The sequence below is a fragment of the Amphiura filiformis genome, chromosome 20 (genome assembly GCF_039555335.1).
Source record: "Amphiura filiformis chromosome 20, Afil_fr2py, whole genome shotgun sequence".
NCBI classification, from domain to species: domain Eukaryota; kingdom Metazoa; phylum Echinodermata; class Ophiuroidea; order Amphilepidida; family Amphiuridae; genus Amphiura; species Amphiura filiformis.
In genome coordinates, this window is record NC_092647.1 from 61,522,614 (window position 1) to 61,549,241 (window position 26,628).

The 26,628-nt window shown below is 37.5% G+C and overlaps 1 protein-coding gene and 1 long non-coding RNA gene across 3 annotated transcripts in view; one reads left to right on the top strand and one right to left on the bottom strand.

The window, feature by feature from the left end:
- Positions 1-11,504: 11,504 nt before the first annotated feature.
- On the bottom strand, positions 11,505-24,106 carry LOC140142509 (uncharacterized). Of its 2 annotated transcripts, none has more exons than XR_011857525.1 (5): positions 23,962-24,106; positions 19,027-19,187; positions 17,302-17,388; positions 13,375-13,453; positions 11,505-12,437 (listed from the first exon to the last, which is right to left on the bottom strand). It is a non-coding gene; the product is annotated as an uncharacterized lncRNA (long non-coding RNA). The 2 variants fall into 2 exon arrangements; XR_011857524.1 differs by lacking the exon at positions 11,505-12,437 and adding an exon at positions 12,869-12,963.
- Positions 24,107-25,281: 1,175 nt separating this feature from the next.
- The window catches only part of LOC140142428 (acetylcholinesterase-like), a 29,228-nt gene continuing 27,881 nt past the window's right edge, over positions 25,282-26,628 (top strand). Inside the window, exon 1 of the mRNA XM_072164398.1 lies at positions 25,282-25,338. Within this exon, the coding sequence (XP_072020499.1) occupies positions 25,282-25,338 (57 nt within the window). The remainder of the gene's footprint in view (positions 25,339-26,628) is intronic.

Consider the following 26,628-nt stretch of genomic DNA (forward strand, 5'->3'; position numbering starts at 1 on the left):
TGAATTACATGTACAGCTGCAAACATTACAAAAAAAAAAAATACAAGGGAGAAGGAAACATAAAAGGAGGAAAAAAACATAAAAAGTTGATTAAGAACACGCAATTGAAAAGCGCACGCCGCACGAAGTCAGGGCCTCAAATCACGCAACAGCCCTGAACACTGGGACAAAGGCAGCAAAACAATTGGCAGTTCAAAATCCAACAGTGCTGGCAAAAGACAAATTTGAATGAATGATTATTTTTTTTAGTGCAAAATTTATGCACTAAAACACGACCAACAAGACCGTATTAAAATGGTCAAGATACGAAAAATTATGCAAATTCATGCTTACATTAGGAAAAAATGTAAATAGAAAGCAAAACAACACCCACACGACCCAAACCTGGGACACCCGCCAGAGCACCCCCACCGGACCAACCGGCACCTTCCGCGGAAGACGCCCGTCGACCCGGCGAAAGGGCCCCGGGGAGCGCACCAAATCCAGGCAGCGCAGAAGTGTCATCCTGCTCTCTAGACAAGAAAAACATGTAGAATTTAAACAATGCAACATTTTGTTTTGAAAATTGATACAAAGATTCAGTGAAGCCTGATCGATGGACAATCATCTTAAACATGGATGAGGAGAAAACATGACCAATCTCACATTGCTCAAGCTCCATGTGAAACGCTTATAAAGAGCGCAATACAAATTGAAATTACGCAGTTCTTCAATCTTACCACAAGCTAGAAATAAACAGCTGAAGACGCCGGGTGACCCCCGGTGAGCGCACCAAACCCAAGCAGTGAAGAAGCATTACCAGAACCTTGCTTTCCAGTCAAGATGGGCTACATTTTGTAGAAACATATATATGCATGTAATAACAAATGTTGTTGAAAATTCAAACAACAATTCAATGAGGTCTGATCTATGAAAAACAACAATATTCAGGGGTGCGATTCAAAGCTTGAAAAAAATCCAGAAAATAGAAGAAAAACAAGGCGGAATCGGGCAAAAATACCCAAAGACGGGTTAAAAATCACCCAAAAGGCAAAAATTTTGGCCAGAATTCTGGAAAAACCTGAACAAATCACACCCTGAATCTTGTACATAGTATGGAAGACGAGAAAATGACAACTTTTAAATTGTTCAAGAACCATGCTATAAAATTTAAGAAATTGCATGTACAAAGAATGTGCAACAAAATGAGATAACTTTATCTCAAAATTCTATCTCATCACACTTACGAAAAGGCCGATTCAAATACAAACGCAACAGAGATCGCGAAGTGTGAAAATGGTAAATAGCGAGAGGCCACGTCTTCATTGTAAAGTCACAAAGTTCAACATTTAAAGTTATAACAAGGATGCAAAGAAATGCATGAAAACGGCTCAGTCAGCTGAAATGAGCTTTCCATTCACTCTGTATCTGAGTGATGCTGGGTACAGAAAGAAAGGACGCTTCCTTCCTCTTTTAGGACTTTAAAGTGAGCCATTTTGCTTTGCGTAATTGGACGACCCTCCTCGAAAAGTCTTCCCCAACCGCGATCTTGGTACCGTTGTATGAACTCTGCTTAAACTTAGAGATGCAAGTTTTACGAACTTTTTCTCTGACGGCATACGATGTAAAAGCAACATGGATGATGCGTGGTTTATCACCTTTCTGTCCTGTACGGTGACACCTTTCAACAACAGCCTCACAGGGTTGCTCAAAACCAACATAGTTATTGATGATGTCACTAACGGTCTCCATACAATTCTCACGAGCCTCAGCCTTCTCCGGAACATTATGGAATATCAGATTAATACGCCTACCTCTGTTTTCAAGGTCATCTAGTTTTAAATATAGTTCTTCGTTCTCTGTTTTCAGGTTCTTGAACCGCTCATTGAGAGAGGCCATATCATACTGTACACTAGCAAATTTCTGATCATGTTCCTCCACCATCGACGCCAGATTCTCAATCTTCTCAGCCACCTGATCAAGTTTGTTTAGCCGCTGATCCAAACGAATTTCAAATTGTCTGAACCATTTTGGCATGTTTGGAGAATCATTCTCACCTGAGGGTCCATCGTACTCGTTGACAAAGTGCAACTTCTTCGTGGCCATGGAGGCCGCCATATTGTTAGCTTGACCCTTGACCTCGTTGATGTCGTCCATGATAACACAATTTGGTTCTGGTGATGACGCCAGTTTTTGTTTCTTTGGAGGCACCTGCTTTGTTGGCGTTCTATCAGGTTTCCTTTGTTGACCCTTAGGACCCATAGTTAATCAGCAATCTGTTAAATCACAACAAAACACGAATAACTCTGCCAGCACCGGGATTTTGAAGCCAAAATCGGAGCAAAACAATCGCATTTGAGACCAGAATCTTGATGCCGATGAAATCAAGGAATAATTACGATGACGTCATCAATTTCTATCGGGGTTTACTGCTAAATACGAATGGGTGTGCAACGGCACAGATTTTTATCTGCTAATTCTGTCACACGTTGCTATACCAATTTTGCGTTGCTATGTCAGTGACGTCAGCAAGATCTTGCTGATCTGAAAGCTGATCGGCGTGACGGTACTGCAGTAAAGATGGAGGCAAGGAAGAGAAATGCAGTAGTCCTGCAAGTGAAAGGTGGGTATAATTCTTTCTTTGGAAGTATTTTGAAAACATTTTCCTTTCGTTGCGGAGTAATATTACATCTACGGATGTCTATTCAAAATTGCAATAGTGGGAATTTTGAAATTACATGGAATTTTGGTAGTATTTGAGAGAGGTAATCGGTCCCTTTCTCAATTCTATGGTGTTAAAACGTCAATGTCACGAATTTGCATCACTCAAATTGCTTGACCTGGGTCATCGGTCATGTCGATTCTTTTATTATTTAACCTGGTTTGACCCAAATTGTTTCGAATGCACGATCGAGACGGAAAAAAATTGATATTTGAAGGTATTTGGTGACGATAATGCAGCGAATACGAGACAAATAGCTGGTAACAGTTGTGGAAATAATGGATGGCAATTGTGAGCAAATCGCTGCAAAAAGTTCCAGTCCTGGGCTCCAGTTCAATCCATATGAATGTGATCTGTGATTGTGAATGATACGTGGATATCATGACATGCAATGCATGTACTATGACAAGGCAAACGTCAACTGCCATGACTGTTTTTAATTTACATTCATGACATTGTGTATGATAATTGATATGTGAATGCATGGATGCTGTGCATTTCGACAGTCTCACTGTAAGTCACACCAGCCTGCAGGTTAGGCCCGGATTTTGCAGTACGGTAATCAAACTTGGAAGTCTTGAGTCTTGCATTTGCATGTCATGCAAGTTGTTTAAAAAGAAAAGTAAGCTTTTAAGCATAAAAACATAACAAAACCGTGTACGTACTATAGCTAAAATAATAGTTTCTCGATTATGAGAGCTCAATAGGCACGCAATGACAATTGCGTCGCCGTACAATGCCTTCCACACACCCTTTGGGTAGCGCTGCATTTCCTGTGCGTGCACAATCGATCGCGCTATCATGTCATTCCACTAAACTTGCAACATTACGCAGTGCACGCAGTACATTCATTCTCTCATGATCGAGAAACTATTATTTTAGCTATAGTACTGAAGTTTGTTCGGCTTATATTACAATAAAGGCGGAAAAATATGACTCGTAACACTGTTACTACTAGTACTTACGCTAGTTGTGCCATTGTGTAATTGCGTGACTAGCGCACGCTATGTGAATTTACGCGAGGCTGAGTTGGGACTTTATTGACGCATGCGCAGTACGTAACAAAAGCCAAATAAATTCCGCCTTGTATAAATAAGTCGAACAAACTAAGTTACAGGTAAATTAGTAATTCTTGGCCAAGCTAGAAACGCTATGAAAGCATACACACGCCTTGCATTTTCTGATTGTGTACACGCTTATACTGCACTGGGAATTTCAATTGAATGAACACAGCCTGACGTAACGTGACGATTTTTACGTACATGGTCATGGTGCGATGTATGCCAGCGTGTGTGCGTTATGCGGAAGTGAATCCTACCATGCCAGCGCACTCGTCGTTTGCCTTGTTGTTTGAAATATGCGATATACAATTGCGGTTGTGTCACATACAGCTGTTGAAAGCTGTGTTTTCTTTCAATTGAAATCCCATTATACATGTAGTACCCTTACCCTACATGGACGCAACACGCATGTTCCAGCTTGGCCAAGAATTACTTATTTAGTAGTACGGTACTATGTCTATGTAATACCATCTCGGAGGTCGCATGTGTGATGCGGCAGTGACGTCAGTGTGCATTTAATTGGCCGCATCCTCAAATTGCTAGCGTTCACTCACAACGCTGGCGTACTATGTACACAGACACTAATTACCTTAAAGACGCTAACCCAGAATGCATATGCGCGAGCGAATTTCAGCGAAACAGCTGCCTCAACGTGTTGACGTCAGTGCCACACCAGAGGGAAAGTTTGGCCTATAATTGCATCTCTCATAATTACGATCAACAAGTACGCGAGCTTACTCGCGGTGATTACGGGTGTTTGTTTGCGCGTTAAGAAACAACACGCAAACGCCGGTCAATTGTGTGCAACATTAGAACAATACACATTTTGCGGTCAATTGTGAGATATTAATGACCTCGATTTGCGTTCGCGTTTTTACAAATAACTAAATGTGATTCATAACCTCATTAATAAACGCGATGAGTGCGATCCAATCATATTTTATTATTTGTGAAAACGCGAACGCAAATCGAGGTCATTAATATCTCACAATTGACCGCAAAATGCGTAATTGTTCCAATGTCGCACACAATTGACTTCTGCGTGCGCCATATTGTGTGTCCAACGAACTGCGCGCGCGCTGGCTGCCGTATTTGGATTGCGCGCTACCATATTTGCACAGATTCTGATACGCACTTTTGTTATTGGTCGTTTTGTTTTAGCCTGATCGATTTTGGGAAAGGGAAGATGTAAGAATTGTTTATTTTTACAAACTTTTGAGGAAAATTTTGTGTTATTTTGTAAAGTTAAAAGATCAAAGTGACGGTTATGAATGAGGTTAATAACTTTGCATCGGTTATATGTCGGGCATTGTGAAAAATCTAAACATTTTGCTTCGGACCTCGGAATATCCCCTCGGTTCCAAAGGCAAAATGTTTAGATTTTTCACAATGCCCTCCAAATAACCGATGCGCAGTTATTAACCTCTAATTGGATAGCACGCATCGCGTTTATTAATGAGGTTATGAATGTTTACTTTTGAACAATTACGCATTTTGTGGTCAATTGTGAGATATTAATTACCTCGATTTGCATTCGCGTTTTCACAATTAACAAAATATAATTGGATCGCACGCATCGCATTTAGGACATTCATGCCCACATGAATACATGTGATCCAATTATTTGTATTTATTTACCAAAACACAAAATGTGGTTACTAATATTCAACAGTTTCAGACGCTGGCCCTTCCAGTGCTGAGGAGATGCAACCCACCTCCACCCACCAGAAGCTGTAGGCAGCCATGGTTTTTTGCTTGCACCAATGTAATTTTTGAGCACCTGAGGCACTTCTGCACAGCACATTCTCCAAGGACAAGCGTCAGCTTACTTATGGAGTTTTCATCTCAAGACTCAAGTTGACCTTTGCGCCGTCAGGTAAATGTTAGTGCGCCGAACAAACTGCGAGTGGTGGCCGCTATTTGGATTGCACTCTACCATATTTGCAGATTGTGATTTGCACTTCGAATGTTATTGGTTGTACTGTTTTAGCCTTTTTGATTTTTGGAAAGGAAATTGTTTATTTTTGCGAATTTTGAGTAAAATTTTATTATTTTGTAAAGTGATGTGATGGTTATGAATGAAAGTGATGATTATGAATGAAGTTAATAAGTTAACCGTACGTAGTACATTTTGTAATGTGTTCGGCATTGTGAAAAATCTAAACATTTTGATTTGGACTTAGAATATCCTTGGGTTTCAAAGGCAAAATGTAGATTTTTCGTTTCCCACCAAATTTCATCCGGATCATGGTCCAAAATACTTTCAGATTATTTTGAAAAAAATAATTGTCACAACCGCAACTCTTCATATCAAAATGGTCCGTCCCTAATTCTGTTCCTGTTATATTTTTTTTTCGATGTGTATTAATAACCAGACTTAGGATTTGTATATACATTCTATGGTGTTTGTGTGTGTTTCTGCGAGTCTGGTCTTTATCACAAAATAGCGTGATTAACGTGTTTCCTTGGCTATTTCTCCACAAAAAAGAATTTTATTCTTGCTAGTCACTAAATATGACATCACAATTATATAGATCCGACCTTTGAGTGCTGGATGATCCCGGGTAGATAGATGATTAGCGTGGTCGAGGTCCATTTCAGCATTTATATTACATAAGGGACTGTGCAATAATTATGAGCACTGTGGGATGGTAAAACTTAGAAGCATCTTTTAGCCAGCCAAATGGGGGGTGGTAAGCAATTTTGGCAAGCCAAGGGGCAAGCGATTTTTGGCACACATTCATTGCAGGCTTTGACATTCATCGGGTGCCTTTTTAATAAAATGAAAACAGTGAAACAAGTAGCAAATTTTCCTGCTCGCTGCTCTCACTATTCGGCGATCATCTCAAAATGAGGTTCTACCCCGGGGAGGCACTCGAATATGAAAGTGCCCACAAGCGTACTATTGGTGCAGACATTTTCTGAAAAAATGGGGTCATTCGTTGTCGACAATCTCAAAAATGGGGTGATTTTGTATGGGAGCGCCCAAAATTTCAAATCATCGACAATCAAAAATAGCTTTTTACCCAGTTTTACAGTACAAAATAGACAAAACTCATTTATGTTGCTCAAAATGTGTGTCGCGCACCGAAATTTAAATTTTGAGGACTACTTGTTAAAGAAAGGGGTCATTCAGTGTAGGCTACTGAAAAAAAGGGGTCATTGGGTATAGGATTTGTCGGGGTCTTTTGTGGGCACATGACGTATGTCAATATATGGTAGTGCCCCCGGGGGTTCTACCCGCCGCAAAAAATGCCGCATACTCTTTGCAAAAGCCTTCTTTTTTTTACAGGGCCGGCAGAACCTCGATTTGGGATCCTTGCAAAGAGCGAATATATATTTACACAATGCTATGGTATTGAGATCCCAAAAATTTGACATGTGCGTGGGGAGGAGGACAATATTTTTGGCAGGCCGAGCGGGAAGCAAATTTTCCCCCAGACTTAAATTTCCCCACTCCTGTGAAACTGCACGCTTTATCTACAGATAAATAAGTGTTTTCATTTCTTTTCCTTTTATCATTATTTAAAATTCTTATTCAAGTGGCACAGCTTCTACTGAACACTTCATCAGAAGTGTTTTTGTGTGTTATTTAAGAAACATTTTTTTACGTATATATATATTCTATGGTGTTGATTTTTCAACCATGACATGATTTTTTTCCCTGCACGTTCCAGTGTTATTGTTTCACGTTTAATTAAAAGTACTGCATTTTCATATCATATTATTTTCGTTTTCTCGAGAATCGATTCTGGTGTTTGAGGGTCGTACAACCAACATGTTGCATTATTAGTAAGTTATTTCAATACACCACCCGAAAGCACCCTAAACAAGGATTTAATCCTTGTCTAAAATGATACCCTAAACGGGTAACACAAGCCTGTTTTCACACCCTAAACAGGGATTTTATTCCCTGCATCAACTTTCATAACCTAAATATCATTTCCGCGTATGAGCAATTGCAATTTTGCTACCGTTTTTACCAATTTTTCTATAATATTTTGTAGTAAACCTTTGAGTTTGACAAGCATCTACTATAATTTATGTGCAGTAAACCTTTGACAAAAGTGTATTTTAAGCGTACATTGCATATTTACTGTGTTGAAATGCGCTTGTCTGATTGGCTGCTTAGGCGTTCTGCTGTTGCCGAGTGGAAATTAATCATAGATTAATAAACACACAGATTAATAAACACACAGATTGGAATTTTCCATGCCTGTGCCCTCCAAGCGTACTCAAATTCAGCTGACGCAGGTCCATCGTTCAGACCTGGCAACATCGCTCATCTTACACAGTTTCTTTTGTGTATGCTTGCACTATTTGTGCTATTTGTGTGTTTGCTGACGCAGATAGGCAATATGCCATGATTCCACGGTATGAATGAACTTTGCGCCGTACGCGTTGTGAGCTCTGACTTTGCAACATCACGGTAGTACACGCTTGTCAAAGGTTTACTGCAAAATATTATACCGTGATGTTACTAGTACAAAGTCAGAGCTAACAACGTGTGTGGTGCAAAGTTCATTCATAAATTTCCATATGGCAACAGTAGATCACCTCAGCAGCCAATCAGAGACTAGTGTGTTTCAACACAGTAAATATGTGATGTATGCTTAAAATACGCTCTCATCAAAGATTTACTGCAAAATATTATAATTTCATAATCATTTTTAAACTTCCCACCTGACATGTTTCAAGAACTTAGATATGTTTAAAACCAAAATGTTTTACTTTAATATGAAATTTCCAACATGACAAAAAATCACAAACAAGAAATACCTTCACTGGATCAAACTCTTTTTATTACAGACCATTTGCTACATTTTGTATTGGATAACTGAATCTAGGAAATAAAAACTGATTAGTAATGCACATTTTGCGTATCTCGACTTTTAATCATGTTGCGCATAACTGGGACACATAAAATCGTATTGTCCTAGTTCCTAGTTCTAGGATCTTTTCTTGTTTAAAGCAATTACTGATCAGTTGTAAGTGAATAATACCTAAATTGCTTTAATATTACACTTTCAGATTTAAAATTTAACAATTTTATGATTTAAATGCATGCTGTTTTGATGGATCTTATTTTTGCATTATTGTACATTTGTACAACTTCACCAAGAATTTGTATTTTCTAATATGAATGTTTTGTTAACTCTTTGTTTAATATCAGCCGCCCTCGAAATAAGCCGTATCGTAATTTGCACCTCAAAAATTGCATATCATGATATAACTTGCAAAACAGATTACATAAGTAAGTAATAAACTATGGTGGTTTAATACTTAAATATTGGATGAATGGCACTCCAACTTGAAAGTTGAGGTCCAAAATGAGAAATCCTTATTTCGAGCACTGGTTATTGATATATTCACTATATTCACTAATATTATTAACAAGATTTGAAACTTCCTTTGTGTTCAATTCATATTGTTTAATTCATATAGTTGGCGAAGGGTCTTGTGCGACCACCTGATGAGCTATATAGTAGTTTTGACTTCCATCATGATGTCAAAGGACCACACATAGACTTGCCCCTAACCCACTAACAATAGGTCCGAAACTGCTCGAGCATTGAAGCAAGTATTTAATATGAAATTACTAAAATGAACATGAGCTTTACAATCTTAAGCTACAAAACATATCTACAATTTTGGAAGGTTCTATCTTATTTTGAAAGTCTAAGATACTAACTTGATTTTTGGTTACATAAACCAAAAATTGAATGGCAAAAAAAATTTGCATGCTTCACTTGCATCCTTTTCTACAACTACTTAGGATAGTGAGATGCACATAAATGAACCGGCATGTGTCACTGAATTCACAAAGCATGCCACTATATATGCCTGGAGCTAAATAATAGTTGTTTAATACTTGATAATGCTTGAGTAGTCGTGGTCACTATAAATAATACCAAATTGGAAATGAAGGAGATGGGAGAATGTCCACAAGCAATAAACGATATGGCAGAATAAAAAGCACATTATGATATATTAGACCTGCACAATATGCTTGACAATTTCCCAGTCTGTTTCACTTTCAAGCTGGTGACCTTTCAACTTCCATGACATCTAGGGGTAGAATTTTGGCAGTCACTACATGAACCCTATTGAGTTTTTGGAACAGATCTCTCAGAAAAATCTCTCTGGGTTCTCGGAGTAATCAACAAAATTCTGACCCTTGATTTTGTTTCAAAACATTCGAATCCCTATAGAAAGAGGCCATGGCATTTTTAATTGGTCTTTACAATCAGCGTTTTTCTAATGAACTTACGGTATAATAAAGAATCATTCTGGTTAGAGATTAAACCGGAATATTCCTGTTCACCGTCATTTTCTACTGCGCTAAATACCGCATACCGCTGATGTCATTTGCATATTTGTCGGTTGACACCCCCACATCGTGATTAAACCTTTCAAAGCTTCAGTACTCCACTGCACTGTGGCAAACCGGAATACGGAAGCTGTACATGGTTTTCTATTGACGAAAGCCGGCTTTCATCTCCGGAAAAAATCCTAGTTTTATTAGCATAAATGCCGGCGAAATAGCAGAGAAAATTTAACCGGCATTCGCGGCCAAATACCGGAGGACATCATTTTCTACTGGTAACCTTTAATCCCCAAACCGGATAAAAGCCGGCATTCCAATAGAAAATGCTGAATGAGTCATAAAAGTTATTAATCATTACATGGACATGCCCTTAAAATCTTTTACCCCCAAATAGCCAGTATCGGGGAATAAACTTTCTTTCCGATCGGCCTGATCTTATTTTCAAATACCACTGTCAGCAGGGTAGACAAGGGCAAGGGTTATTACACATGTCTTGGTTGGAGCTCTGGTTGGAGCCCTGTCCTGTTATGTGAAAATAAGATCAGGGAAAGAAAATTTATTATCCCGATACTGGCTATTCGGGGTATAAGTTTTAAGAACATGTCCTCGTAATATGATAATGGTGTTGTTTTTCATCCACCTTCATACCGTAAAAACTTGAGAGCGCTTATAAAACATGCTAACATGAAGAGCCTCATCCACAAAAGTGTAAAGGGTTTTGAGAAAATCATCGATTCACATAGTTATACGAACAAGTAAACCTGCAAATGTGTATCTCAACCCCATTAGCTCAGTTGGTAAAATGCAGGACTGACTTTCATACAATTTCATGTTTTCAAAAGTGCTCGATATAGTAAGCACATCTGCTAATTATTGAGTTTTTACGGTACTGGTTCCTGCAAAGTGAATTCGTTAAAAATATATCATTGAAACAGCAAACTACTCCAGAAAAGTACAGAACAAATTTTTTGAATTAAAAAATATTATCCTGAAAATTATCCATGAAACATAGCTAAATCCTAATCCTTTAGTTAGTCCTAACCGGCAATGAAAGTAAAATTTTTATATTTGGTCAATATTGAAACAAGGGCCAAAAACATGCATTTTTGGGGCGTTTTTCGAACATTTTCTTATTCTGTGTCAACAATCAAGCCTAAAGACTTGGCTACAGGCTAAATTCAAGTTATGCATTGATTCTAATTTTTGGAAAACACATTTTTGAATCTTTTTTGTAAATCCCATAACCCTTTGCGAGTACACCTGAACACTCGTCATTTGACGTCACGCCGACTTGCAATGCGCACTAACGATGTTCCATGAACGATGTGCGCATCGGCGCAAAGCGGCGTGACGCAAAATGACGAGTTCTCAGGTGTACTCGCAAAAAACATATGAATTTACCGAAAAGGTGAATTAGCAAAAATAACATATAAGGCCAAAAAAAAAAAGGTCAGTGTCTCAAAGCTCGCGTGCGCATTTGTAAAATCGCGCGATTTGAAAAAAAGAAATGCCGATATTTTTTTTTTTCATTTTTTTTTCATTTTTTCCGGAAAAATTCAGCGAAAATTTGATTTTTTCCGTTCAAAATACCATAAAAATACGAAGTCAGGAATAAAAAATAAAAAAATCACATTTCGCATTTGTTTTCAAACCACCCGTGAGCTTTGAGACAAACATTTATTTTTGTTGGCCTAATATTAAAATTAAGAGCTAACTCTTACCCTACACTCAAGATTTTGTCGGGGATTTTGTATGCTTAGACTTGTGCCAAGACTTACAATTTTGTGACTACAATAATTGTAAGAAAACATGCAAAATTGCATGTTTTTGGACAAATTGCAAAAATATTAAACTTTGACTTCTATTGCCAGTTAGGACTAACTAAAGGATTAGGATAATAATTTTTTTAATCCGAAAAAATTAGTTCTGTATTTTTCTGGAATGGGGAATAGAGAGTAATCGCACAGCAACATATATGAGGTTCAGCATAAATTTACTGTTTACATAATTTGTGACCAGTACATGTAATATTTTTCAAACAAAATTTGTGTGCAGTGTACAAATTATTTTGATTTATATAATCATATAATTATCCATTACTATGTTCATTGTCTGATTAATATGATTCTTTTGTTTTGCTTTATCAGGGAGCAGTGACCAGCAACATATTTTCTACAACCCTGCCTTTCATTGCAATAGCTGGAGGTTGCAAAAGATAAACAACATCTTCCACTTGATGGCTTTAGAGATAATCTCCCTTTGCTCCATGTGGCCAATTTAAGGATTTACCAATCTCTACTTTCTCCATAAATCTGACCTGGACTGTGTCATCTGTCCTTTTCACAACCTGTATACAGATACAGAAAAATGAGAATATCACCACTTTAGAAACTTACAAATGTGACAATAAGCCATTACATTTACATTAATACATTCAGCAATTATTTAGTGCTCATCTTGATATGGTGAAATAAGGCTCTGAAGGTCACTGCCCTGGTGATCAACCAATGAAGAACTTCTCTTGTGTACATGCCGGGCCGGGATGCCGGGTGTACGTACATGACATGATACTGTGGTATTTGGGTTTATGTCAAAATATAATTGCAGTCAAAGCATGATGTTATTTCTTTTTAATTACAATATAGATACATATCATTTAATACATCAATTTCTTGGTGGCATCAAACATATCACAGTTTAACATTATAGTGATATTTTGTTAAAATTTACTAAGATCATTTAAGAATCATGATAGTCATTATACTCACACAAGCTATATATATAGATAATTGTTGTTGTGACATTGCCTCTCTGACCCAGCTGGGGCACCTTCACAGTAACAAAATCAACAGTAGAACAAAGTGCAACATTACCTATCAAAAAAAAAGTTGACTATTTTGATGAAAGGAACTTCTTCTTGAGATATGTTCGATAAAGAGTACATTGCATTGCAGTTAGTTAATTTGAGATTAAAGAGATTTTTAAGTCAGTACACATAGTTGGCAGTGGTGATACAACCCACCCTTTTTATTTTATACCCTTTATACCAAAACTATTTTGCACGTAAAGTCTATGGAAAGCTATTTTGTGGCATGTACCCTCAAGATTCTCCGCTTCAGGTCTGCCTTTGTTTTCAAGCCAACCTTACGTAAAGGGCTGACATTTTTGATGGTGACTGTGTGTTGGCTAGATCTAGTACCATTTCAGCATACTGTTCCGGACTACATTTTGAGGAAAAAGTCACCAGACTTTTGTGATAAATTTGAATTTTAAAATTTACGTACCTTCTTTGGCATAAAAGAATACATTTGCATTCGCTGCCAGCTGTCTAGCCTGAAGTAGTATTCACATTCAATGTAATTTCTGTAGACAGAAAAAGTAAAAACACATTAAACACATTTCGCCTGATGATCGTTTTAGAAACGTGAAACACAGTGTAGCGAGTCCAATAAATGCTGTATTGACATATGTGTAATAAAACACATTAATATATGTTATGAAGGATTGACCACAATTACCAATCCACCCAATCTTGTGTGATTTATTGGTGCTTGTCAGCATGCTTACTACATCAGCCTTTTTACACATAAACAGTACTTGAATCACTAGTCTTGCCTGCGCTTTCGCCACCATTGGCTTCACAGATATTTGAAAATCTTTCATAAAGTCTCTATCAGTGCACTATTTGGAGCACAATATCATCAATTATAAGCTACAAATATTAGATCTATTACCCCACTAACCTTACACCACCACCCACTATTACCACCCAGACAACCCTACCCCACCACCACCACCCAGACAACCCTACCCACCACCCTAACCTGCCACCCACTATTACCCCACTAACCTTACACCACCACCCACTATTACCACCCAGACAACCCTACCCCACCACCACCACCCAGACAACCCTACCCACCACCCTAACCTGCAACCCACTATTACCCCACTAACCTTGCACCACCACCCACTATTACCACCCAGACAACCCTACCCCACCACCACCACCCAGACAACCCTACCCACCACCCTAACCTGCAACCCACTATTACCCCACTAACCTTGCACCACCACCCACTATTACCACCCAGACAACCCTACCCCACCACCACCACCCCCAGACAACCCTACCCACCACCCTAACCTGCAACCCACTATTACCCCACTAACCTTGCACCACCACCCACTATTACCACCCAGACAACCTTACCCCACCACCCTAACCTGCCACCCACAATTACCCCCAAGTAACCTTGCACTATACCACCCACTATGCACTATTACCACCCAAATAACCCTACCCCACCCACCACCCTAACCTGCCACCCACTATTACCCCACTAACCTTGCACCACCACTCACTATTACCACCAGACAACCCAACCCCACCACCCTAACCTGCCACCCACTATTACCTCACTAACCTTACACCACCACCAACCACTATTACCACCTAGACAACCCTACCCACCACCCTAACCTGCAACCCACTAGGGACGCACCATTGGATATTATTGGGGGGCTAGGGAGTTTGGGTCAGGCAGAATTTTTTTTTTTCGCTGACTTCGGAAGCAAATTTTTATCTTTTATCTTTTTTCAATTTTAATGTATACCTTTGTACAGAGCTGGGTAGGGAAAATATTTTTTTTTACTCATCATTGAGGCAAATTTTTTTTTACTGCACTACCACCCACTATTACCACCCAGACAACCCTACCCCACCACCTAACCTGCCACCCACTATTACCCCACTAACCTTACACCACCACCCACTATTACCACCCAGACAACCCTACCCCACCACCCTAACATGCCACCAACTTACCCTGACAAGGCAACAACCCTACTCCATCACCACCCTTACCCCCGCCACCCACTATTATATAACCACATCACCATCTACTATTACCTCAGCACCTGAGACAAAAAAAAAACCAACAGGGATCGGAATTCACCAGTGTGCAATGAGCCAGGTCTGTTACGGATTTATGTGCATGCATGCTCAGATCAAGCAACCCAATTTTCTGCTCAATAACTAATTGTACCTAATGTGCATGAGCAGTCCAATTAGACTGGCGCGACATTTAAAATGACCTCGCTTGGATCAAAACAAACTTGACAGGATGAACGATGTGTATGTGAATTGGGAACAAACTTGTGCTTCAAACTACATATTATTGAGACTTACATCATGATTTGTAACCATTGCAATGCAGGGGGTACTACACCCCTGGCCAAATTTGTGCCTATTTTTGCATTTTTATCAAAAATTATAGCACATTGGTGACAGGTATTAAGATATGTATATTAAAGGGGCTAGGACTACAACTACTACACTGAAAATTCAGGAACTCAGGGCAAGTAGTTATTGATCAAATATTGGTTTTCCCTCAATTTTGACTGTAACTCCACAACTGTTGTCTGTGCTGAAATAAAATTTCCAGTGCAGTAGTTGTAGTCCTTGCCCCTATAATATACATATCTTACTTGTCACCAATGCGCTATAATTTTTGAGAAAAATGCAATAATAGGCACAAAATTGGGCAGGGGTGTAGTACCCCCTTAAAGAAATAATACACCATGTCATGGGCAACTTAAAAATATTAATATGTAGTTTGATGCACAAGTTTGTTTTGGACGCATCGTTGTTAATCGGTGACGAACAACGGTGAAACATGATTGAATCCCTAAATCACCACCTTATCCTACCCCATTACCCCACCACCCTCACTATTTCCCCACCATGTACCTTAGGGACGCACCATTAGATTCTCAGGGGGGGCATGGGAGTTTGGGTCAGGCAGAATTTTTTTTTTTTCGCCTCCAAGAGCACCAAATTTGTTTTATTTTTTTTCAATTTTAATGTAAATTTGTATACAAAGTTGGGTGGGGGAAATTTTTTTTTTTTTACTCATCAGTGAGGCAAAAATTTTTTTGTCTCACTAGTGGGCAAAGTTTTTTTTTTCCTCACTAGTGGGCAAAGTTTTTTTTTTTTCAAAAAACTCCCATGCCCCCCCTGGAAATCTAATGGTGCGCCCCTTACCCCTCTTCACTTTACTCTATACATTCTTTGGTCCTCTGTTATTTCGGAAAACCCAGTCACATCATCGCATGTGAATATTTCTCTCTTGACTCTTGGAATGAATTTTAGTAACTTACATAAATAAAATTTCCACAAAAATTCTTCTTCCCCATACCTACCAACCAAGCATTAAAGACATTGTTTAATACTTAGTGGCATCTCTATTGGGGAAAGTGGGGCATTTGCCCCCCCCCAGTATACTTCTTTCCCCTAGTTTTGAGGCAAAAACCCAAATTACATACATTTCCGCTTTTTGCAGCAACATTTGCACAAAATTTGTCAATCCCCCCAAATTCACTTTGCACCCCAATTCCCCCCTGAAAAAAAATTCCTGGTGCCGCCACTGTTAATACTGTGTATTTCCTGACAAATACAGAGCAGAATATGTCGAGATTTTAACCGCATGTTAGCTAAGCTCAACTGATGGTTTGATTTGGTTTACACAATGCATTTCACATTAAGTTAATTTTTAATTGTAAATATATTGAACGGTTTTGGAACCTAAAATTTGCTTACCGTTGACCCTTAATTTTGGATTTACTGTAAGGGTCCATTTGGATCCCTTAAAGGAGGATTTCGTGATCCTAGCATCCTCTTTTTATGACATTTTTCAGTAGATATCCACGAAAAAAGCTTATTTCCAAAATTTCAGTTGATTCCGATTTTGCGTTTGCGAGTTATGCATGATTATGTGTATTACACTGCTCCATAGACAATGTGTTGTAATTTCGTTCTGGTGCACCAGAACGAAATTCAAATTTGGCGATATTTTTGCTAAACGAATAAATCTGCAAGAAATATTTGGTACATAAACATTATGTAGCCAGAGGTATCCAGTGGTCTAAAAACCTCAACTTTTTTTTTGGGAAAAGTGGGGGATGAGGCTGTGGATCACGAAATGCCCTTTAATCTTTGACATTAATGCTACCCCTGGCTGGCAATGGTTTGTCTAGATAGCATTTCCAAATATTTTAAATTCCCGAAAAAACATGGACAAAAGTGAGTCCTGGTAAGCTCAGAGTAAATCCTGGTTCTAGCTAACATTTGGTGAACCAGGTCCATGACTCACTTTTTCTCCAAAACTGAGTTCTGGACGAAAAGCAGTTAATTTCACCCTTGACTTTACCTTTTGTTTTAGTTCCTCAGCAATTTCTCTCTGTCTCTGTATAATGTTTGTCAACTTTCTTCAATTGACTGAGCTAGTCATGAAGATCTGAAATAATAAGAACATGGGCAATGTGATTATTAACTGCATAAAAGTTAACTTTTTACTTTGGGAGTATATGAGGTGAGGACCAGACATATCATTTTGTGGCATGATGTCCTACATATACCCAGGCCAGTGCAATGTAGGTGATGCGATCAAGCAAAATCAGTCGGAACATTTCCAAAGATATGAGCAATTAAGGAGTTTCCAAAACAAGAGGAAAAAAAGGAAATATTTTCTTTGTTTAGCTATATCTCAAAATCAATATTTCCGAGTTCCGACTGATTTTGCTTGATCGCATCACATAATGTTGTTTAAAATTTGAAACACAAAATGGTAAATCAGTACAATAATGCACCATATTGCTCTCAAAGGTGCTAGATAGGATGTGTGATGATATGATGGTATCAGTGAGACACAATAACTATAAATCTCTTTGTTTTTGAGACAAAATGTTTCTTTTTGCTATGTGACTGTACACCACAAATGGGCTGTTGGCGGCAATTTCACTTTGTGAGATAATGGACAAGCATTTTTGCTCAAAATAAGCTTTACACTGATATATTAAGGGTGCACACAGCACACCAGTAAATAGCCTCCATTGACTTTCTGTACAAACATGGTCCGGGAAAACATCATTTTCTTGACTTCAGAGCGACTCAGCTCTTCAAAACTTACACTTTCTGCAAGTTGAAGGTCAGCTGAAGACATCTAGTCCAGAGAAATCATACGAAGTCCATCGGTTTTTTTTCAGAAAATTGATAACTAGATCACCCTATATAATATATAGCTTATGGCGACTCACAAATAGCTTGCTGTCTCTGAAATGTACATTTTAGGAGATTCCTATTTACTGGTCACTGGTGTGCACTCTAAAGAATTTTATGTTTACATGTTTTAAATATAATATATCATAAATTTGGATACTGGTAAACATAATTAGACAGGTTTGATTCAATTTTGAGGGTTTTTTACTATGCATAAGCTAATTTACATGGTATCATATTTAGCCTTTTTTGCTATCTACTGCTGATAGCAATGACAAAATTACACACTTAAATAGCTTGATCAATACACTGTAACGACAAAATTACACACTTAAATAGCTTGATCAATACACTGTAACATTTTTACATTTTATTGTTCATTTGCAAATGTTTTTATACATTGAATGATAGAAAAATTGTATTAAAATATTGCTTGAATTCAAAAACAAATGCCTGAATCTATTTTCTGTGTACTTTTTGTTTATTTGTATAGAGTGGGGGTCCAATGAAGGTACTTGGGCATGTATTGCATACATACTTTGAGAAGTTTGAGTTCAAAACAAGGTATATTGTACACCTACTATCTCCCCAATATACATTGCTTGAGAAATTAGGCCGACATTGAGAGGGTTTTTTTAAATTGTGTTAGTGAAGCACTTGCAGGAAGTTGCAGCATAACTAAAGAGCATTTTATAGGCCTACATGCATGTATATGAGAGTTGCAAACTATTATATCATTTCTCAAATTGTTACTGGATGCAGTACGTGTAGTTGGCTGCAAGTGCTTCACATAGCCACTGGTACTGGCATATGGCAGTTCACACTCTCTCTTTCTTTTGAAAGCCATGTAAGAGGCTCTGTGACTGTGTACACTCACCAAGACACTGTCCCCTCCAATTGTCAAATGGACTCTGCCATAACCACATACATTGGTGCACCCATTCCACTCCATTCTTGTTTCGAATTTGCCGCTCAATTCTCTGTTGCAGATTCTCAAAGAAGAGTGCAGGGTTGATTTCCTTGGCCATGTCAATATCTCTATGTGCAAACAAACATTAAAACAGACAAATTGATAAAATAGAGGGAAAATTGGTGTTTGTGACCTATATTTTGAAAAAAAATTCTGACTCCCAAGGGGAAACCCTTCTTGGGCACCCCCAGGGTGCCTCACCAAATATTTTTCAATTTTCACCCCACCCCATGTTGAAAATCTTCCTAACGCCATCTTAATTAAATCCTGTGTTTTAAAGCTGCCGCGCGCGTTAGTAAAATCGTGCGCGTTGTCCTCTTTGAAAATCAAGAAATTCATTTTTTTATCTCTTTTTATTTTATTTATTTTTTACAAAAAGGAGAAAATAAAACTCAAAATTCGTATTTGATTTTAAGTTTTCGATTTTTTCGCAAACTTTGGACGCAAATATAATAAAAGAGAAGAATAATAGTTTGTAGCAGTGACTACTATCACTACAGTGATGTATAATTACTGAGGTAGAACCGATTTGCCACTTTAATATACATCATTATTTCCATAGTAGAGGCGCAATATTTATATTTTTGAATAGAATAATTTAGGTTCCCTGATTTGGCAATTCCAAATTATGCCTTATGAAAGCTAGATTTTTACACATTTTGAAATTTACAGGAAATCACAGCTAGAAGTGTAAACAAATAAGTTTCCTGCAGAGAGAAAATTGAGAGTAAATATTTTTTTTTTTTTTCTTTATTTTTTTGGGACAGGTTTCAAATTCTCGTCAGAACATTTGTTTACCAAATTTTTATTTTAAACTTAAAATATAAATTCTATGGTGTTACTATAGAATAATGAGTAGGGATTTCATTTCAATTAGGCACATTTTCAAAGAATCTACCAGCAATAAATATTAATCGGCGGGTGGTTAAAAAAATTAACGTAAAAATAAAAACCAATACATCTGGCATAAATAATTTAAAAGCGTAAAGCAGGCTCTCGTTTGCACATGCATGTCAAGAAGCCAGTGTGGTCTGGTTAATCAAGCTAACTTTAAAGACGCGCTAAATTGAAAATACATGGCCTAATGCAATATGTGGAAACAACAGCCAAGATTTAGTTTTTGTTAATGGATTTATATGAACAGTAACATTAATGTGGCGACTCAGTGAATATTAATATACATCCACGGCTCAAGTACGGCCAAGTGATAGGATTCCCCAGCCTATAAATGTGGGCATCCTTAATTACTAGCAAACCACAGCCATGTTCACGGCCCATTTTACTGGTTGGAAAATCCAGGGTGAGTTACAACATAATCCCGGCCCTCGCCCCGGTAAAGTCCCAGCCCAATTTCTTGCCTGTGAATACGAGCTGATCATAGGACCAATACGAGGAAAATCATGATGGTACGGTAACGGTACCAATTAAACTAAAACTATCCATTTTGGCCCCCTCTGTGGGGCACAGTCCTGGGGCACAGTGTCATTGCGCACCCGCTACATAATAGTACATATGCCCCATTGCACCATCTTTGTCTGCGCCTGTACCACACATGCATGATACGGTCTTGGAATAATTTGCTAAGAACTGTTACCTTTTAACTTAAATCTTTTTTGCATCTTCACAAGGGGCAGGCAATTGTATAATTGGTAACAAATGAGAAGGACATTTTCAAAATACTCTTCAAAATCTTTTGCACAGGCCGATTTGACTCTCACAATGTAATTAGGAAGTCAGGTTCCCATGATTCATATATCATCATCACATGGGCACCTCAATCGACCAAAAGAAGCTGCATGCCATAGCATCACATGGAACAGGCATGACCTACAAGCAAATAAAGTAATTCTTGGCCAAGCTCGAGCGTAATGCGTACCTGTTGCTGCCATCAGTGTCTGCAATAAGTGCGTAGCAGTAGCAAAATGCTACACAATTTTCATCATTTGCTACACAATTTTGGAATGTGTAGCAATTTTGTACCATTCATAAGCATTCACTCCCAAATTTGGTGAGCTTATTTGCTACACAAATAAAATTTCTTAATGCGGACCCTGGCTGCCATGATGTAGCGTATTAAGCGTGTACTACCAGCCCCGACGTCGATGTCGTAAATGTGTGTCACTCCATATAACATGATAAAAGAAAAGATTTTTCAAGGAAACCTACATTTATGTTGTCTATACTTCACTTGACCCAAAATGATTTTTTTGTGTGATGAGACAATCGCACATGGAATTTTAGAGGGATTGTGATAGTGAGTTCCACAGAGAAAAGCTGCACTCTCAAACATGAGACTATATGCTGTGTCGTTATTTAATTGATGCATTAAATGTTGGCTGAATTTTTTTTTGAAAGTCAAAGTTGACAAGATGTAACTTTGCTATGGAAAGTGCTATATGTCTATGACAAAACGGTTTTCAGTTTTGGTTTTCTTTACTCAAGGAAGGGCTTTAATACTAGTATAAAAATGATGCGGTTTGATGGCAAATTTGAATTCACCTTTCATACCTACATCATTACCATGATTACATGGCCTGGACCTGGTCATGTGGTGATGTCGTCACATTTGTTGACAAAATTAATAACCTTGAATATGGTCATTTTCACGGTAAAGGGTGTAACTTTGGATTTTTAACATTTTAATCCGTAGTGTTCTAATAAAGCCACAGAATTCCATGATTTTTGGCCACATAAGTCATCTAGTTAGCAGCTACCTTGGGTAGCATAATCAGCTTTGGGAGTTACTGCGTTCAGTTTTAGCAGGCTTTTATGTACTTAATATTGCCATTTTGAAAAACTATAAAAAACAGTAACATTTTTGTAAAACCCTGTGTTTTCTTCAGTTAGTTCATGGATAATTTTTCTTATCCTGAAAGTACAGTCATATGTTCAGTAAACACTGCCACATTAGATTTAATTGTGAACGGCCCTGTATTTTTGAGAACCGGACTTCGATATTTGTCGTTTCGGAGGCTTCATTTTCCGTTAACAATTGTTAACAAACTTTGTGGGTGTAGCTTTGGTTCATAGTTCTTGGTTATTTCTTCACTTCTTCTTGATTCATAACAGTTGTTATCTTAACTTGAAATGGGTAACAAAAATTAGCCGATTTGCAAGCTTTTAAAATTTTTATAAAATCTTGACTTCAAATAGCCGTTTTTCCGTTAACTTTTTTGAAGCCTCCGAAACAAACTGTTCAGCAAGCTTGTGCAAATATAAATAAAAGATCTCATCCAATCTATTTATCAAAATGTAGCAAAGTAGATCCTCAAGTCACATGTTTTTAAATCGTGGAGATATATATCACCGTTTGAAAATGGGACCCAATACAAACTTTCCGTTAACAATTGAAGCCTCCGAAACAAATGAAGCCTCCGAAACAACAATAAACTTAATTATCATCTATGCATATCTAAATTGGTGTGTTTCATACTGATATCTGCATTGTAATTATTACTTGATATGTGCAGAATGTCATAAATTTAAAAAAAAATTGACATTATGGTTAATGTTTGAAAAATATACTGATACCTTAAAAAGCCTGTTTCGGAGGCTTCACATGCAAAAAACACCATACTTAACAAATGGGTGAAAAAATTAATGTGTGATAAGTCTACAATATCTGCCGCATAGAATCATTGATTCAATACACACAAGAAAATAACAGCTTAGATGATCCCAACACTGTTGTTTTCAAAAAAACTACTTCTGCAATGTTTAACAATTGTTAACATGAAGCCTCCGAAACAAAAAAAATGACTTGCTGTGATAATTTAATTTTTGTCACAACTGAAATTCAATACTTAGAAGCAAAGCATGAAAATTGGTAATTGTGATATTTTTTACCTATTTTTTAATGTCAACTTGTAGTAGTTAGCTAAATATTTTACTTTTATGATCACCTGTGTTGTTAACTGAAGCCTCCGAAACACAAATCGCTTGAATTGCAAATTCTAAAAAATAACTCCAATTTCTGTGAAACTTGGCTGGGAGGTTCATTTCATCAAGTAGTATTTGTACATGAAGTTAGACATTCAAATTATTTTAGGAACCCAATTAAAACTTAAAAAATATGTTTAAGGTTTGGAAATTTCCATTGTAAATGACACTTGATGTTAAAAATTTTCAAAACTGCAATTACAAACATAGCAAAACATGGTATAAAATTTAACTTATATCTGTTGACTTACTTTGGAATGGAATTTCACATGTATTCCAGCTTTCATGTCAAAATTTTCTGAGGTTATGTAAAATACATTTTTCTTAGATTTTAACCAAAATGTTATGCAAATGTCAATTTTTTTATTAGAAATCAAAAGGTTTAAGCCTTGAAACATTATTTTACTGGAATTTAAGTTGCTTCTATGCATGATTTCAGTAAACAGAAACATATTTAAGTGGTTTGAAATTTTGACCCTAAAAATCAAAAGTTACACCCTTTACCGTGAAAATGACCATATACCAGCATGCCAGGGGAGTCCAAACCACTTCCCTAAATGTGCCAGCAAAATTCGCAAGCGTTTAAACCTCAAAATTAATACAGCACAGTTCTCAATGCACACTGACACCATGCATGCATGATTGACACACGCACATTGAACCCATTGAACATGATGAACACTGAATGTGAAGTACTGTTATTCATGAAGTAACATGGATGTATGGTAAGCTTATGACCATCCAACATGTCCAATGCCATTGATCATGTTGATCATGACTTGTGCGCCGAAAAGCCCTCAAAATCAACTTTACCGATGCCCAAATTCCATTGAAATTACATCTGCACCCTCTTTAGATTTTACTAAAATAATAATAATATTGAATAAAACCGACAGTACTCACCAATCCTTTAGTTTTGTTTTCCCGGTGATTAGCACAGCGCTGACATATCACATCTGCCGTGTTTTCTGTTTACATCCCCTCGATGACCTTGAAATTTGCGTTTTTTTCACAATGACGCGCGCCGAAAAAAGGTCATGGAACGTGACAAAACTGATTCTTTAAAATTATGTATTTCACGAAATATGATTGGTCAAAGTGGGTCACGTGATACATCGTTGCATACCCCTTCGTATTATTAGTATGGTAAGTAAGATGCTGCTGTAACTCTTAGTCGTGAAAATCGCTTAGCAAATTTGGCATGGAAGAGTGTCATACATTCAAATTATAACATCTCAGCCGTGATCTCAGCAGATGTGCTGCTTTGTCGCCGAAGTCGCCAACAGAGGGCAGTATTTAATTCTTATTAATAGAATGATACTGCCCTCTGTTTATCATTTTAGCGATCGATAGAGGGGGGAAATAGGCAATTTCTAATGACAGTGGGGGTATAACAGTAATTTATACATTAAAAATACACATTTGACACCATTATTTTTATTTTTATTAGAATTTTAATGAGTTTTGTTCAACATAATTCGTAGAAATTGACGGATAATACAGGTTTACCTAAAGCTCTTGCACTGATAACACTTTTTAAAGTGTTTGGGCTCATGGGTTAGGAGTACAATATAAGACAAGTAAGAAAGGCAATGACATGGAAAGCTTGTAACAAACTCAATGATATTTGGAGACAATGAAATTGAGACAAACATGCAGGACATAAGGCAAGTCAAGTCAAATAATACTTTATTTCCACTAGGGAAATTAAATGTAAGGTTTTGGAGAGCTTTAATTGATGCCGAACAGCAAGAGTCAACAAGAGTCAACGAGTAAAAGTAAAATTAACATTAAATTGAATTCCCACCCTGTTTTATCAAATGAACTACGATTTTGCAAACGAGAGCTAAAATATGTGGCACTTGATTTTTATACATAGATAAACTGATTGACTATTTAAAGCATATGTCTGGTTCGGATTTTTGGAACAACCTGTATAAATACTTATGAAAGGCAACAATTTTGAGATGAGAGATGGATTGGCCAGCTAATTGTTCCATTAGCAAACCAGGTATAAAAGGGATATGCGATGCACCTTACCATTGATCTTTTTACAATTCTACCCTTTTTTCTGTCACCCTGGGTAAAAATTGTCTATTGTTAACCCTATTCTTTTGACCACATGAAACCATGGATACGTATTGCTCTTGAGATTAACATTTTTGCCCTGTATTCACTAATAACACTTTTTAAATACTTTATTGCCGTACTTTACACGTAACCATGGTACGAGGGGTGGTCAAAAAGGTCGTAGAACAAGGTATGCTACTTTGTCGCATGGTAATGAATTTGGTTTCATTTGAAAGGTTGTTCCTTTAAAACATTACTGCCAAAATATTCAACTTTTGCGTCAATGTATATTGGCAGGACACTCTGCAGAGGAAGCCTACCTCCTTTAATTTACAGGTTCTATCAGAAGTGAACATAGGGTCATCATGGAATTTGCTCCCGACGGAGGTGATATACGGGCTGGTACAGTGGTATTGATAATGAAAAAAGAAGCAAACAAGAAAGATGAGATATAACAACCAATGAAAGTATTTAAATTAAATTCATTAACATTTGGGTATCATAGGGTGTCTTCTAGACTTGGTTCCAAGAATCTTCATGCAAAAATTGATGCCAGTTGACTTAATCAGGTCCACACCTCCTATACACCTAGAATAAAGACCGACACAAATTTCATCTATATTTAGCTAAAGGTGATAAGACAAACATTAATCACTGGAATCATGAGGCCATTCAGTGGAAGCATCTGGATCACCTATCCCTAAGAAGATTATCACTTGATCTCCATAGGTCAAGGAGGTCTTTATCACTGTTTTCTGAGATTCAGGGAGAGTCTTGATGACAAATCATTTGCCAAATGAAAGTACAATAATGGGCATATATCATACAATTTTGATAGAAAAATTGAGGCAAGCCATCAGGTGAAGAAGGTTGCTGATGGGAATTGGGCTGCTCTCGGATTGTGCCCTGTACACTATTCTCAGTTTGTTAAGCTGCCATTCACGGCTATTTTAGAATTTTAAGTCCTACCTTCATAATGCCTCTTGTCTACAGAATATCTTAGTGGGCTGTCTATTGCTGTGGTCCACAGAGCTCTGGAAATGTACTTAAATATATTTACTTAATAGTCCAAATGTCCATCATTTCCCCAAATCCCCTGGATAGTGGGGTGGGGAAGGTATGGTGCAGTAATAATATGGTAAGTGTATTATTCTAAAATGTATTTCCTGTGTAAATCACGCTACAGTATGATGCTATACCATGATTGGGGTACAAGCCGTTTTTCGGCAATTTTCCTTAATTTCTAAAAAAATTTAATCAATTGGGGGACACGTGCCTCCCGTACCCCAATGACGCTACACCTCTGAATGATAATATGGTAATACAGTAATACAAAGGTTACTGGAAAGGTTGGGAGATAACGCAATATAGAATAAACGAAACGGATGAATAGGTGCTATTAATACCTGTACTTTAGACTCTGATTTTGCTATTTATGCGGACACTCTTTAATTAGAAACATCACCTGACACAAATATTACAGACGTGTTTATCTAGCAC